The 17,178-nt window shown below is 44.0% G+C and overlaps 2 protein-coding genes across 12 annotated transcripts in view; one reads left to right on the forward strand and one right to left on the reverse strand.

Moving 5' to 3' along the window:
* Positions 1-17,178, forward strand: part of LOC142590280 (uncharacterized) — a 153,905-nt gene that overhangs the window by 60,334 nt on the left and 76,393 nt on the right. The window contains exon 6 of one of the 3 annotated variants that reach the window (XM_075702272.1): positions 1,281-1,526. The exons of the other annotated variants lie outside the window; for them this stretch is intronic. Coding sequence (XP_075558387.1) covers positions 1,281-1,359 — 79 coding nt within the window. The 3' untranslated portion in view covers positions 1,360-1,526. Of the gene's footprint in view, positions 1-1,280; positions 1,527-17,178 lie in introns of those variants that run through there. 3 annotated transcript variants of the gene reach the window in all.
* The window catches only part of LOC142590279 (uncharacterized), a 147,146-nt gene continuing 141,388 nt past the window's right edge, over positions 11,421-17,178 (reverse strand). For all 9 annotated transcript variants that reach the window (XM_075702266.1, XM_075702264.1, XM_075702263.1 and 6 more), the window contains one exon: positions 11,421-11,628. In XM_075702266.1, coding sequence (XP_075558381.1) covers positions 11,522-11,628 — 107 coding nt within the window. In that variant the 3' untranslated portion in view covers positions 11,421-11,521. The remainder of the gene's footprint in view (positions 11,629-17,178) is intronic.

Below are 17,178 nucleotides of genomic sequence, written 5' to 3' on the forward strand. Positions count from 1 at the left end.
TAATGAACAACCGCCATTCCAATGCCATACTCCGGATGTTGGATATGAGTTATCATGTCGCGGAATACGTGATAATTTAAAGATAATGTTAATACCACTGTTGACGTGCTAGCGTAGGTTAAAGGAAATCCGCTCGCTAGGTAAACTCTGGATATCAGAAATCTTCAATGTCAGAAGGCCGCCTTTTTTTGCCCACACCGTGTCTATAACGGTGTTCTTGAAAGCCTATGTGAAAGAAATGACTCCTATAAAACAAGAAATCCCTTTTCAGAAGTCTCTAGAACTGACTAATTGTACGCGTCGCGTGTGGAGTGACGCGTCACTCCACAATGACTCCACAGTGACGCGTGGAGTGACGCGTGTGGAGTACGCGTCACTCCACAAATATAGATATAAGGGCACTTTAGCAGCAAAACATTAGCAAAGAAACAGCATTCAGGCAAAACTTGCTTTTTATCTGATAATAGATCCACCGCTTACAGAGGGAATGCGAGGAGTTTGGTTGCTACGGTGGAAGGATTGAGATTTTTATTATTTGGGATCTCAAAAAATTTTATAATGGATTTTTAGTTGCCAAAGACGCGTTATGATGATGAGGCGTGCCTTAGTGGGAAACTATAAAAATTTGGGCCACGTGGCCTTTTAACGCGCACCTTGCATTTCGCCCCCACCACGATTCGTTCCTGAGCCCTCGTGCAAATTTGAGATCTACGCGAGCTCCGACAAAGCCCTGTGCTCTATGACATAATTGTACGCAGAAACAAAATTATACATTCGGCATGTTCCAGTTTCACTGACTTATCTCGTTTCACTCTTATGTTGTGACGACTTCGGCGTTACCTCATCATTGGCCTAAAAACAACCAGGAAAGTAATCGAATTATCAGTGCCCTCTTTTATTTATCTTTCCACCCAGTGCATTACCTGTGCCAGTGGGTTGAAGAAAAAAAGTATAATCTTTCAGCGTATTAGAAACAAAGGAGAGTGGTGGCGTGCGAATGAAACACGTCTGCACAATTCGCATACCGTGGTGCATAGGGAGAAGAGACCATGAAGAAAAGGCATACCTATTACGCGCATTAGAAATGCGCAACAGCAGGTTGTGCAGAGGGTTCAGATAGATAACGGGACAGCCAATGGCATTGCAATATTCCTCTAAGAACAATAAGTGGGGCTGGTGCGTACCATTCCTCAGTCATCTGTGTTTGAAACGCGGAAACAGCATGCTCAAAGTACCACTCGTGTCGCCATTGGCAGCTTTATTTGATCGCTTTGTTGCAGTGTTTTCTGCTATGGGCTCATTCCGGCAGCCGTTTTGCGTGGCTATTGTGTTCGCCGCCGCCACCGCCGGTATCCATAGCTGCGATCACAGGGAATGAGAAAAACAAAACCCAGATCCCGCAGGGATCAAACCGGGCCCCGCTGACTGGGCGTCACCTACTCTGCGATAAGCCAAGCCAACGCTGCTCGCGTGCAGCGGGAAAAAATGTCCTATAAACGCGTCCATGTCCGCGAGGAGAAAGAGAATAAAGCATTTATTGGGCCTTTGAAAGGACAAGCTTCGTAAGTGGGACTCTTTGTCCGCTGTCTTCGCCCGTTTAACGAGGGCCTCTTGGGTCTCTGGATCCGAGTTTGACCGAGCTATTACCAATACTTCTCTGTTAGCTTGTGTCCTGTGTTGTCTGTATGAATTGGATTGACATTCCCATAACATGTCATACAGGCTGGATTTTTGATACCCACAAAACCTGCACTTTGGTGTGTGTGCGTGTGTGTGTGTCAGCATTTATCTTATATAATATGTATGGGTCTCGTATGTATAGTATGGCAATATGTATGGTAATATGTATGTTTGCTGGCATCGCCACGCTACCTGAGAATGCTTGATTAGTTCGGGTCCCGGTGGCGGGAGTTTCCGTCTTCCCAGCCTTTGGTAGCGAAAAGTTTCGGTGTACGCGAGGAGTGGATCTATACGCATGATAGTGGAACGGTTCGATGCTGTCGGAGGTCCAGAAGAGTAATTCTTGTATTAAGGGGTGAGGAAGCTCGTTGCGTCTAACTCCGCAGTGCCTGAGAATTTATATAATTTGTTTCCACTCCAACTCGTAGCGTCGGGGTATTATGTGTGGGTCAAGGTACGGTATAATTCGATTCGGAGAAGCATCGAGCAACGGGTGCGAAAAGGTCGGAGGAATTGGAGCTGGCATGCATGACGGTTGTTGCCGCCCACTCGAGCAAACGGCCGAAAGAAGTCGAAGGTAGGTTTAGATGATATAGTCTTTTTGACGTCGGCACAATCGTGACGACCCTACGGCTTTTTGTAGCGACCCCTGTGGATTCCCTGGGCCGCGCGTGCATTGAGAAGCTTGCTAAGAAAGCAGGGGTGCGAATACTCCGATATATGTGGTGTCTCTGTGCAATTCTGTGTCCACGAATTGATGACAGTGTATGTGTTCCGACAATGCCTTATAGCCCGCTGCCGAGGTTTCTTCTGTGTTTGTCAACGAAGAATAGAGACCCGCCACGGACTCAAGGTTGCGCGTGTGTGGTGCAATACAACTGCGCGACCTCTATGAGCAAGGGTGACCCACCCGTTCCCTCGCCCCTAATAAGAGGGGCGCGGCCAACCCCATGGGAGGAGCCGTGGCACAATTGGGCGAACTTGATTGGATCGTCACCAATAGCTGCCCTATCCCAATACAGAGAAATAGGGAAAGCAGAAGTTATTTAAACGCAGGTTTTACACCTAGCTAAGCAGTCTAAAAGCTGAGCCTAAAATCTGCTGAGAAGTGTCAAAAAGCTAGTGCGGTCCAGTATCGGCAGGGCCGCATAGCCGCGTCTGAACTGCTAGTTAATAGTTTACGTAAGAGACGACTAACAAACGCCTGCAACGAAGCTCACGGTACTTCCCCTCAGGTTAGCTCAACATGCTCGAGGGAAGACGTCAGACCTAGACTACCGCGAAACTCAGCACCCCAATCGCATAAAACAGAACGAAATCGGCTCGCAGGCGTTCTTCAAAAAAGCTCTGATGCCGATTCGAATTTTTATGGAATTCCTGCTGCTAGTTGGCCACGCGTATGCCATAATTTCTTTTATTTTGAACACTGTTTAGTTGATAACATTTAAGTGTATTCGTGGGTAGTGTTAGTTTTTACATCCCCTGTTATTTGCTCGTTGTATTTACTTTGTAGTGGCCATTGATCTATAATAAGCACATGTGTCTTACTGTTACTTGTGTTTCTTTAAATTTGCGTTTTGTTGTCAGTCGATAAATTTTTTTTCTCTCTTCCACTGCAAGAATCCCACTGCTACGCACATCAGAGCAAGGAAACACATAAATGCCCTCGGTATCAGTAGCCGCTCTAGTGGAACTGTGATGCTGAACCTAAAAGCATTGTCGCTTCCTGTTAAAAACGTCTTAGATGCTGTTGGAGCTTCTTGTTTTATCATTGAGATCCGATGATTAGAACAAGCTATGTTTAGCGACTACATTGATTGTGCAGGTATCTGTTGGATAACCAAACCAGTTTGGATCTAGGCTGCAACACGGCAGTTTTATTTTGTTTTGAGCGTATGTTATTCAAAGCTTGAGCAGAAATTTGTATGCTGAGTATTTTACGAAACATATAAAAGATAGAGGGAATGTATAGCTACGGTATTTCGTTTGAGGTGTTCCTTGCCGCATGTATTTTCACATTTGGCGCATGTGTTTTCATTGTGGCGTGTCAGTGACGTGCCGTTAACCAAGTCATCCGCGCATCGCCTGTCACGTGCATTGTAACTAAGCTACAATCGATGTGATCACAACAGTGTAAACATATTCTGTGTACTCTTGTCCACTCCCAGCTTCAGCAAGGATATAGTATTTGTACCTACCGTGTGTGCCAGACAACGTTACCCGAGCTGTTAAACGAAAAATGCAATCTAAAAACAGTGCAACATGGCATTATATGACCTGCGGTGGTTGTTCTGCAGTGTTTTGAAAAAAATTGAACACCACGCGTCTTAACATTTTATTTTGCACCGTGTTTCATTGCGTAGCATTCTTGGACTAGGTGCCCGGGGTAACTTCCCGCTCCGTTCCTTTCTTCCTTTTCTTTCGTGTCCAAAGAAACCGTAGCGGCGTCTAGGCTTGAAGAGGTGAATTTCTGTGCACGCATGAGCAGTCCCACAGTAATCAAGAATATTCTCTTTCTATCTACTCTGTGTCCCAGCTAACATTAGGCAAGCTGTTCAGCGAAAAACAGTACATTTAAAACATATTTCAAGACGCAATTATAAGGTCTACGTTATTCGGTGTACAGCATTCTAGCAACCGAATATCACACGTCTTAAAAATGCTTTTTTGCCATATTTAATTGCACAGCGTTCTTTTGACTAGGTAGCCGGGGTCATTTCCTGCTCCGTTTCATGGTTCGTTCGAGACAAACAATCCATGGAACGGAGCGCGAAGTGGCAAGATGGTGTCGTCCCACAAGAATGGAAACTCAGCCGCCTGGTAGAGCTGCCAAAATCAGGAAAGTCGCCGCTCGAACTGGCACCGTATCGGCGCATAGCACTTGCCAGCTGAGTCGGGAAGCTCGTGGAACGTGTTGGAACACCACAAAGTTTACCGTGACTCTATGGCAGGATTTCGACGAGGCCATTCATCGATTAACTGTGTCATCGATCTAGTGTCATCTGTAGAACAGTAAAAATCTTGAAAGCGATTCTCAGTAGCACTCTTTCTTGACTAGAAAGGCGCTTACGACAACGTTTCACATCAAACCATTCTAGTCGAAATTTTGACAATTGAACTATGAGTGCGACTACATCGATGGATCAGAAACTACTTGACGTAAATGTCCTTGTTCGTACGTACGGAAGATGGTCCGACTACCGACCACAACACATGCTGAGGCGTTTCCCGTGATGGTGTTCTAATCCCTATTAATTGCAAGCTCGTGCTTATTGGCCTTGCTGAATTCCTACCGGAAACAGTGAGTGTCTCAATCTATGCCGCGGTCATCAGCGGTCATCAGCGGTCACTCGAGTGCAGGTTGGCGCAAGCCTGCAGAAAGCAGCAACACAGGCATCTGACTATTTTCAAACGGAAGGCCTTACCATCTCAACAGAAAAAGTGCGTTAGTCGCTTTTACGCGAAAATCGATGTCTGATTATCCAGTATGCATTAATGGCCAGCCCATCTCCTACAAGACGAATCATCGGTTTTTACGTGTCTTTGTTGACCGGGACCTCTCTTAGAGTCCTCAGGTTGCCCACTTGAAGAAGATGGCCCCATCTATTGCTCACGTCTTCAAGTTCATCGCCGGCAAAACGTGGGCATGGGCAGTGGGCTCCATGCTACAGGTATATCTAGTACTTTTTATCAGATTCCTACGCTATAGCTGTCTCGTGACTCCTACAACATGCAAGTCAAATCTTCTAGCACTTCACAGCGTGCAAGCACAGGCACTACGTGTTTGTCTAGGCCTTCCGCGGAGCGCCTCAACAGCAGAAACCATTAAAATGGCTCAAGACCATCGGATCGCGACTTATAGTAGCAGCGACACACATAGGGACCATGTTCGTCATGTTTATCGGAGGCATTCAAGCTCTCTTGCCTTCCTGCTATAATGACAACCGAGCGGGTCCTTCTTCGACTAGGTCAACATCCATCATGCCTCCCTACCATTGGGCTTCACACTCTCAGCAAGTTCATCTTCAGCTTTGTGCTGTTTAAAGCAACCACAAGTTCGTGTTACGGTTCCAGGGATAAGAAAGAAAACCGACCTGCCTACTTTGGCCTTGAAGCAAGCAGCTCTGGATTGTCTGCACACTCTTCTACTCAGACCAGCTCCACCGGCGCAGTGGTTGCACCATCACGATCAACAAGCATCAGATGCAAGATTTCTCATTTGCCAACGTCGACCTGTTGGGAGGTTGTTGCCCTCCGAGGTGGTGTTGATTATATTAACCACCAACCGGCTAATCGGTGAGCAATACTCTGCGATTCGAAGGCGGCCCTACAATGTCTTTTGTCATCCCTTCATCGTGGTCGTGTGAACAACTCGTGTCGGATATACGAGAAATGCACCATCATATGATCACCAAAGGATACGACATTGTGTTTCAGTGGCTGAGTGGCCATTGCGGTTTCTCCGGCAACGACCTCTCTGACGAAGCTGCTAGGATAGCACACGAAGGAGAAACCCTTGTTTCTGTACCTTTATCGCGGACTGACGCAGCCCCACGCTGAAACAAGCTAGCGCACCGTATGACATTGGAGAAGCAGCGCACCCCTGAATTCATACAAGATCGATTGCATTCCCTCTACCCATTTATGAAACTGCGGCTGTTGCCAGGGCTTCCGCGAAGAGAGGAAATAATGCTGCACCCCTAACGCTTGGGCGTCGCATTCACCAATACATATACGTTTTTGATTGGAATGGCTGACAGCGCCGATTGCAATGGCTGCGGTGTCGAGGAACCTATAGAACATTTACTGTGCTACTGACCATCTTTTGAAAATGAGACACATGCCCTGTGCCCAGCTCTCAGTCAGTTAGATAGAAAACCGTTCATCTTGAACAAGATTTTGGGACCATGGCCTCGCATATGCAGTTACTGCAGTTTATTCAGCCGATGAAACTACGAACCTTGGTTCGTGCAATAGTTCGTGCAGTGGTTCATGCAGCATTGGGGTGAAACTGCTACATTTTTTGTTTTTATATTTCTAGGGGGTTCCAAAGGAGTGTTGCGTACGCCAATACTTGTTTCTGGTCGCGGAACGCAACGCATTGCGGCAGCCCAGTGGCTTTGGTGTTGCGCTGCTGAGCTCGAGGTGATGGGTCCAATCACAACCGCGGCAGTCGCATTCCAACGGGGTCAGAATGCGAAAACGCCAGTATACCGCGCATTCCGTACACGTTAAATAACCGAAGCTGCTGAAAATAGATCTGCAGCTTTCCGTTACCGTGCGCCTCATAAGAAGATCTTGATTTTGGAACTTAAATCTTCAAAATTTAATTTTAAGTCGCGGAATTACGTTTACAATCGACACTGTTGAGTGCGCCTACTCAACTTGTTATCTCGTGGCTGTGCTCTCTTTAGTAGCCAATACTTTTTTTTTAGATTTACTTATGGTCAGAATCCAGTGTGACGAATCCAGGTCTCCCTTAGCATAGGAAACGAGCTATCGCTTAAGCGTGTGAGTTATCAGCAAACATGGTCAAAGAAAATCAATATATAGAGTTCGAAGTAATTGCAGCACATGACAACGATTAAAAAATGATACACCGCATTACAACCAGGACAGAAATTCTAGGGCCTGCCTACAACAGAACAGGTTATCTGGTATTTCTTCTCCTGCATTAAAATCTTTCTCCCGCCAGACTCATCTCGAATATCAGAGGAATCGCGATCTTCCAGGACGTCTCTTCGCGTGCTATTGGGAGTCAAACGACCCATGCGCCAATGTTGACTCTTCTTTTCTGACTCTACTCGCGCAAAAGTGGGTCTTCGGAAGAAAAAAGAGATCAAGTTGCCGTGACTCACTTTTTACTCTCTTTTTTCTTAGAGTGTGTCCCTATAACGTATATACACACATGGTTTTCAAGTGCCTCCCAAAATAAAACCATGAAGCTTAATTTTGACGAGCTGGCACTCTATTCAATATCAAACGGTAGTTCTTCTCAAGTATTCGTATTCGCGGCTTTAACTGAATGTGTTGATAATCAATAAATTCTGTAAATTTTATGCTTTCTGTACCGTAATCATTGTAAATTACAATAAGAGAAACGCGGGTAGGAGGGAGGCCGCGTCGAGGCAGTGCACCGTCTGCCTCTTTTGCGTCGGCAATGTCTAAAACGATGGTCTTTACCTGTACGGCTGTCGTAGCTGTAAAACATTAAACTGCATCAATATTCATGTAAAAAGACATTGATTTCGATCTCTCTTGCAGCATACGGCGCAAGCGTGATCGTTTGGGAACCGTTAAATTTTTTTATTTTATTTGAAACGGAACTGAACTTGAACAATTTTGAAGCCTGCTGAACAAGACCCCGAGCACAATTATTATTTGTTTTCGTTCGGTACTTTTGTTAGGGGCCGTTAGTTGGAAAGCCAACAAAGATTCTCTATTGCCTTTGCAGTACCAAGAAGGGCACCAATTTCATATTTAGAGAAAACTGGAGACACAAAAGTGGTGACGTGTGCCGAAGGATTTACATACGTAGGACATTTATGTCTTCTTAAAATATTTACTCAAGGCTCATTTTCTTCCCAATTTCTTGCATTAATATAGGCGTGTAAGTTTTGTCGAGCTTCCCAGTGAACTCCACGAGACGTGTTGCTAATATTTCATTGATTTAAGAAATCATTTTTTGGTGACGGACTATAAATGTTCATTCTGTCTAAGTTATATAAGAACATGTGTGGAAAATTACCTACTCAAACATTTCACCGTGCCAAACAACGGCTATATGCAGTATTTACTCGTGTACTAAAAGAGCATCACACGGCACCGAAATATGATTAGGTGGTAATTAGAAGCAGCTTAAGTGTAATGTCCATCGGGACTTTGATGTTTCTGGCTTCAACAGAGCCCTGCAATTAAATACTGAAGTATCTTTTTTCCTATAATTATGCGTAACAACTTTCGTAATTGCTTTCCCGGGTGATCCCTGTGAACAAAATATGAACCTGATGTGTACCTGGCGAAAAATAAAAAGCAGGCCATAGGTTATTCTTCGTTAGTGAGTATCTTACGGTAGTTCACAACTAAGTTTCTACATTACACCAAGTTTTTATTTTGTGGAAATTGGTGGCATCATAAGTGGAATATGTAGCGAAACATAAATAGTTCTGTCGTATTTAGTAGCGTTGTAACTAATTGTTTAAACATTAATTTTTTTATGTTGTACGAAGTGTGCAGCCAGCTTTCTCTTTGTCCTCGGTGAATAAAAGAAGTCTTGCTTTAAGATCTTTGGTGAAAGGTAGCGTCATGTTATAGATGTTGTGCAGGCTATGTTCAACATGCGGGCTAACCACGACATTGGCAATATGTTACGTATTCAAGAGCACTGGAGTTATATATGTGCATTTAAGGGACGGTTTATTATTTAGTCCATTGCCGCGACATAACCCACAAGTGTAACAAATGTAAATTTCTCCGTAGTGAGAGGCAAGTATATATGACAATTTTGTATTTAGACTCAACTGCGTGCGGATATAAAATGGACTTTGCAACTAGGGCTTTCGCAATTTCCTGACAGGGCTGTATGTTCTCCCAAATTTATTTTCCCGTCAAAATATAGGTCGGTTTATGAGAGATCTGTGTATGAATTCCGAAACATATGAATAATTTTCACTTCTCACAGCAAATTAAGTATGCAGGCGCTTCAGAAGCGGTACGAATATTTTTTTTAGAACCACGCATGATTGAGCTCACTGTACTGCGAGAGCAAATAATGCAGCCAAGGTTGAATTTCCCGAAGAGGCGGGGTACATTAGTAGAAAGATCCCTGCAAAATTTAATGTATGTGCATGTAATACAGTACATGCAAAATATTCCATTATGTGCCCGAAAAAGTTACACGGCATGTTGACGCTATTTTCCAATTTCCCGAGAGCTAGACGTCAAAATAACACCAAGCTTGAACTTAGTGAAAGTGAGTAGCAGCTTAAGTCCTCACCTGGCCATACCTTTACCTACTCGTTTGGGGAAAATAATTTGTAAGTTTTGGCCAATATGTATGCAAAATCTGAAATGTGCGGATTATTGGAGGCATTTCCTTTGTATTACACGAGCAAGTGCTACAGAGCATTACAGGTGTTTTGCGAACGGCTCGTAATTTAGTATTTTCAGTATATTTAGTGATCTTATGCGAGCAAGCCAATGCGTTAGGTACTTCATAACGTAGCAGTTTGGAGACTCGCATGAGTGAGCGAGCGAGTAACAATCTTAGCACGTTCTTTCCCTCGTGGTAGCTAGCACTTTCAGATGAATATTACGTCGCGTGTCGATTCTACCCTAATGCAGCTGTCGCTTTTAGGAACACTTTGAAATTGGGCCATATTGACATCGCACAATTTGGATGTGCCGAGTTCAGTACGCTCACTACTATTAGTTCTCAGCAGGTTTGAACGGTGCAATGTAATGCTACTTCGTGGCGCTAAATTCTGAATGCTGTCGAATTCTGAATTCCGAAGACCCACAGGGAAAGCAACGCGAAACACATGTATATTCCAGAAGACCAGACAATCGCTCTGTTGTCTCCTCTCACATCCATGTTCTTGCCGCTTTTATTACTGTATATGGGCAACAAACCAGTCATCTCCCAGTCGAAATTGTCAGTATCTTCGGGCCATCACTTTTTAGTGAATGTCATAGTGGTTTCGCTTTACAATGTCTTCACACGACCACTCGCATAAAACACACAATCTTTCGTCAAAGCGAGATTATTCAAAATACCATTTTATTGGCAGGTTAATGCTTCTGGTGCCTATACGGGGCTTTCGCATATCCTCTGTAGCATATTTTATGAGACCCCATATTTTCATATTTTATTGAACGTTCGTAAAATTAGACGCTATAATGACGTTTCCCGTGACTTATCACTGCAGTTTTAGGCTATTTCACTAAAATATACCTTAGAAGAGAACAGCTTCGCTATGTAGAGGAGCGGTTCACTTCATTTTTTCGTTATTGGAACGGAACATTATAAAGAAGACTGACATAGTTCGGCGTTCGCGGCATTTTCAATGCCATAATAAATAATTAAATATCGAGCTATCAAGCATTACTTATTTTGCTGAGCCTTCAGGATGAAAGATGTGCGAGTACTAAAGGGGTAAAAGTTTTACGTAGGATAAGATATATAGCTATCCACTACAGGCGAATCTTACCAAGCCACGCAGCTTCGGCGGAACAAAATGGCTGGCCACTAAAATCATTCAGTGCTGAGGCAAACGCACGTCTTGTCTGTCAAATTGCTCATCAGGAACAGCTGTTTCGCGTTTCTACAGCCATGAGAATTCTCGGAAATTGACGTCTTCTTATAGAGCCTTACTTGAATGCTGCCTCACGCTAAGGGTGTGGCAAATTTTTAGCCTGTTTTCATGAAATTTCTATAAGTAGCTTCTGACTAACAAGTTCTCAAGCTTTCTCCGCGATACTCATAGATTTCAGCTTTTCAAGACAGGTTGTAGTGGTTTCTGAGTAGTGAGCAGTATTTCGTATTTTTGGCATTTGTAGCCTAATCATTCTATATTGGCGTGCTCTGCTTGTCGATGCTCATAATTGAGCACTGGAATTATCGTGACGCCACCATATTTTACTCCGCTACACACGCAGAAGCAATGTTACATTCATGGCAGAGCTTCCTCTGAGCAAATAATGGAGACGCGGCGAATCATAAAGATAACTTTTATTCGCGCACTTGTCGTTGATGCAACTCTTTACACCACCCCCGAAATGTTGCTGTGTTATAGTCAAAAGTTGGGATATTTAGGCCTTGGGGAGAAATGCGTCACCATATTTAGAAGTTTTTGGCTTCAATCAGTAGTACAAAACGAGCAGCATTCCGGGAAGGGTTCGTTGGGATTTCCTGGATTTCCGCAACCACGACCCGCAGGCTGAAGGCATCTGCACGTTTTAATATAGAAACGTTACTGAGCGGTACTCAGATCATCTATAGCGGCTCCAGTTTTGAGAACTGAAAGCTGACGACTTATCAAATCAGTAAAATATTGGTATTTTGCATGATAGATGCTTTGAGCCTCCTGGGATGCAAAGTTTACAGTGAAGCTCTCTTTATATCTTCTTTCAACTTTCCAACTGCGGCTGCTGCTGTCTGACACACCGGCTCGGGGAGTGTTTCCGAGCGTGTGTAAACATGAAAGGAGCGCGTCAGAGAAAAAATTCGACACGAGAAACTTGTTTGCACCTTTGCACCCCGTGAACAACCTATAGAGCTCCCTGGGCGTCGCCAATTTAGCCTCTCGACAGCTGTAATTATCTGTCGCCCGCCGCAAACACTTAGCAGAAATTGTGGCGCTTACCTTTCCACTAATGTGCGCGCCCAGAGGGAAAGCTAGACAGAATGGTAGAGAGTAGGGGGAAGGAAAGGAGAGAAAGTGTGGAACATACCCGATGCAGTCGCGAAACGAGTGAGTAACATCTTTTCTAATCGTGGTTCGCAGTTCCCATCCAGAGGGGGGGGGGGGGCGTGTAGGGAGTAGGCTACTTGTGAAGACAAGGAAACGCTACTATTATACGGTGTAATCATTTTAAGATTCCATGAAATTTAAAAAAGTAGTCTGTTTTAGACAGCATATTTCTAGTCCTTGAGTTGGCACGAGTATATTGAGAGAGGCGGACATCATTTGCAGGATAAAGCAAAACACATCTTCAACAAATGAACAAAATCTACTAATTAATTTTTAATAATTACTTTACGGCCCATATTGCAATTTATGAACTGTAGCTGTTGATTTGGCAAGGCGTAGCTGCTTGGAATGACTTTGCAGAATGACGCCAGTTTGGAGATATACGCCATCATACTTTAAAAATCCACTGTTCTTCTACTTACGTGTTTGACAAAACACTCTTTTATTCATTGACGAACGAAAGCGGACCGCCCATGTATTTTATTGCACACTTTTGGAAATAATATCTTAAAACTGCTGTCATCCCAGACATTTTTTATCAAGTGGTTACGTCTTGCCTGCTCAGAATCTGTATGTTCTAATAAGTGCGGTAAAGCAATTATTTACAAGATACTTATGGAATTTCTAGTAATTAGGTAAATATGTGTTTCGATTTACCGTGCTCATGAAGTGCGCCTCTTCGAAAATTTGGACAATGCTTAAGCACCGCCTTTAAGACTCGAACACGACAGCTTTCAAGGATTCCTCACTGCTTCTCACACATCCTGGCAACTGGAACGTATGTAGCCGCGACGTTTACCGGGAAATGCTGGCCGCGAACGCTATGAACGAAGGTGGGCATTCTGCTGGAAACACGACCTCTTGCGTATGTAGCAATGTGACGGAGGCGAGCGCACGCTCAGGTTTTGCAAGGAACCGGGCGCGCAGCTCTGTGGCCTCCGAAACACCCGCCGCCGGGGCGCGCAAATGGCAAACGCCGCAGATGGCTTGTGAATGGTAGAAACACTGGAAAAGGGTTTCTATAGGTTTCAGGGTAACAGAATTATGTTTTCTTGTATAGTCAAATTACATTCCAAGAGCCATTATGTCTGTAGTTTCTGTGTAAGTCATCGTTTACGATTTTTCCTCGTGTTTCGGCTTTAGAAAGTCAATTAGTTCAGTAATTTCATTGTGTCACAAGGAGGCCCTGGGTATCTGTAGTTTGAAAAACACAGAAACGACGTCGGAAGCTGGACTTTGTGCGGCACGGGCTCCTCAATGCTATCGCTGTAATATTTCTGCTCACGAACAATGATTATGCTATATGCCACAGGCTATTTCTAAATATTCCATAAAGCTTGAAAATTATCACTCTGTGCACATGATAGTGGTTGCGGGTAAACGGGAGAATTTTAAGTTCCAGGTACGGTGCAGAACGTTTCTGATATTTCTGACTAATAAATACCATGCAAATATGTCAGGAGGACAACTTTCACAGGGCGTACAGAGGTAGAGCAGCATTAGCGAGCAGCGTAGAGTCTAGCCAACACTACGGAAGCGATAAAGCATCAAATCAGCAGCTCTGTGTGCGCCGCGATAACTGGCGGCTATGGTCTTGCTCGACCTTTCTGGTTTTATCTCCACCGCACCAGCTGCATTTTGAAGTTGTCGAAATAAAAAAAAAACGCTCGTGCACTTAGATTTAAGGACAGGGTAAAAAACACCACGGTGTCAAAATAAATCAGGAGTCCACCACTATGGCACACCTCATAATCAGATTGTGGTTCTGGCATGTGCAGACCCATAATTCAATTAAAGTTTAATACTTCTGCCACGATGTGATTTGATATGTAAGTCAATGGAAATAATCAACCCTCTCTAGGAACCTTAACATAACTCTCTATTGTCGAGTTGGACTAAACGTTGAATAATCTCAACAGCCACTGTCCACATCAATGCTAATATGCCTCATTCAAACCAAACATCGCTGTAACCTTCACGCACATCGAAGCTCACAGTGCGTGTGATCCGTTAATTTTAAGATGAAAACATTACTATGCCCCCTTACGTGAAATATACGGCGTCGCCGGTGGTCGAAAATGGCCGACGGCAAAAAATGAAACGAAATCATAACATTCTTGAATTGATAAATTGGTGAAGTAGATTCCTGTAAACAAATGAACTTAATGCTTTTGAAAAGAAAATGAGGTAAATTTTGGTCTGGGTAGGAATCCGACCCATGTCTCTAGGATGGGAGGCAAGGATGATTCCCCGACGCCACGGTAGATATTTAGAAAAAATTCGCCGGCTTGCTTAAGGCCAGTTACATTTACTTGTGCACTTTCACTTCTGTAAAGGCCTCCCAGATTTGAAACCCTTCCTCTTAAGTGCCTTGGTGTTTCAGCACACCCCTGAGTTTCATGACATTCTCAAAAAAAAAATGAGCGTTAACCGATTCAGCTTGGGAATCAGCATTTTGGAAATCCGTTCATGAGCTTCATATCCTATAAAACCGAGAAGCATAAATACATCATAAGGGACGCTATTTCCTTGAACGGGCAGGAATCTTATTCCGTGTGCATCTATTGCATCTACAGCGTCCTTTGAAGGACATTACAATAGAAGACAGCGTTCCAGCAGTCAATGAGCACATGCTTAACTGTGTCTGCTTTCCTGCACCATCGCCTAGTCTATTTTTTCAGTGCCAGTACATCGCTCGCTCGCCAATGGGAGCCGTCGGTGCTCTTTACTTCAGTGAGCTGCCGCGATTCGGCGCTATCCAGACGGCACGGCTTCTTGCATCACGTGTGACGGAGAGCGCGCCGCTGCCGTTCCGATGGAAAAGCGGCACGAGCTCTGTCCCTGCCTCTGTCTGGCTTCCTCCGACTTCCGTCATGAGGCGCCACCCAGATGGTACTCTCCCCCATAACCGTAATACACGTGCGAACGCTAGCTGACGGGGGAGAGTAAGAAATGATGATAGGAGAGGGGGGTGAACAGTTGGATCGGATGCATCTGGTTGGCAGTGAAAAAAAATACAAGAGACGTTGCCTGCACAAAAACAGTTCCCCACGGCAGAAACGTACCTCGTCGTTCGATCAAAGGTATTACTGGCAGTGTGTTCGTGTGAATCTTAAAGGAAGACGCTTGGACCCATGCAGGTATAGAGATATTCTTGCCACATTTCAGAACATCGTTATTCTAATTTCGTCTGATAAATTGATGTATACAGGGGAACCAGAAGGACAGTGTCTTCCAAATTCATTCTGAGGTGCTTCTTGGGCGCATTGCTTAAGGACTCCATATAAAACCTGCTGATAAGAAAAATATAGGATGATACAACTTCGCATCGGTAACTGGATACCCTATACGGACCACTTTCTGTGGTGAAGACGACAAATTTTTGTACGGCTACTGTTAGCATCACGTATAAAATGATCTTGCTGATCTATTAGGAACAAAAACCTGCTGGTCATCTTTGTTAAGAACAAGTAGCTTGATCTCAAGGCCCCCTCCTTGACCTCACGGAGAGGATTAGTGCGCAATGTTCGGTGGTACTTGGAATTCCAGACAAATGTGTAAAGATCTCTGTGAACTCGCTGGATAATGGCCCTTATGCAATCGAGCACTTGGAGGACATACCATATTTTAGCTACTAAGAAAACGTTACGTATGGTTGCTCGAGCAAATATGGATAAATTTCGCCCCATCCAGCCTAACGTTTTCGTTCGCATTTCGTGCGTTTTCTGCTCTCAAAACCATGTATTCGCTCCATACCTATCTAGTGGAACACCCAGGTATGTGTTGGGTACTCTGCTCTACTGCATGTTCTCAAAGACCGTTGGTGCCTGATGCGTGCACCGAGACATAATCCCAAGTTCTTGTGCCTATTCAACAGGCTTCCACTTCAATTCACAACAAGGCTAGTCGTGCAGTTTTGATATCCCATTTGAACTCATTCGCATAATACAGAACCCAAGCCAAAATGCTCCAATATTCTACAATGAAACTAATGACACACCTTGTCAATGGCCTTTCAAAAATCCACTTCCATCATCGCTGCTCTTTCTAAATGAGTATAACATTATTCCAGAATGCATTTGCCACCTAAATATTTGTAAAAATGATTCTGCCTTTAATGCCGCAAGTCTGATGTGGGACTACTATATATTTATTGGGGCCTTGCAAACTGGCAACCAAAACTTGCATAACTGTTCGTACTCCACATTTGTTAACGTCATCAGCTTTTAGCCTTGTACCTACTGAAACTCAGCATCGTCAACACATTCGGAATCAGCACCGCGTGTGCTCGCACGGACGAGTGTGCTAATCGCCCTGTTTGCAAAGCTTCAGTAAATACATGCTGCAGGATCAGTTCGAATTGCGGCCTAAAAGCCTTGTAGAAGGCAGCTTTTAATCCGTCAGGACCAGACAATTTTCCGTTATTGAGGTCGTCTATAGCCCTCTCCACTTCCTTGACATCGATTTTTGTTTCTCATGAGGTGGTTTGTCCGCTGTTTTATTGTGGTACTTCAGGTGAGACATCTCTTTAAAAGTTTGGATCCTTAGGCTTTCGATATACAAAGAGATTTCTAAAGTAATCCAGGAAAGCTATATAAATTGAATTTTGGTCTCCAGCCATAGTGCATGCTAATTCAGTTTCGGCTATTTCTTTGCCTCGTGTATAGGTTTTCTTGTCTGAAAGGGCAAGCTTTGTTGGTGTCTCCCCTACAAGAAGTTCCTCGGATCTACCACGAACCATTACACCTTTGCATTTTTAGCTCTATAGCCTCTAATGTTGTCTTTCTTTCTTTCACTTCATTTATGCTTGACCCAGGATTATCTGTTCCTTCTTAAACTAAAGGTTCCAGATGGGAACGCAGGCATCTTTTTTCCATTCGCATCAAAAATTTCAACTGGCTTCCTCTTTCTATTAATTTCACCTGAATGTTATGTGAAAGTGTTTTTCCATTCATCAAATTCGTCTTGTTTCTGCTGATGAATCAAACGTTTAACTTCCCTCACCGTGTCGTCGACAAACTTCTCA

Source organism: Dermacentor variabilis, chromosome 8, assembly GCF_050947875.1.
Source record: "Dermacentor variabilis isolate Ectoservices chromosome 8, ASM5094787v1, whole genome shotgun sequence".
Taxonomy (NCBI): Eukaryota; Metazoa; Arthropoda; class Arachnida; order Ixodida; family Ixodidae; genus Dermacentor; species Dermacentor variabilis.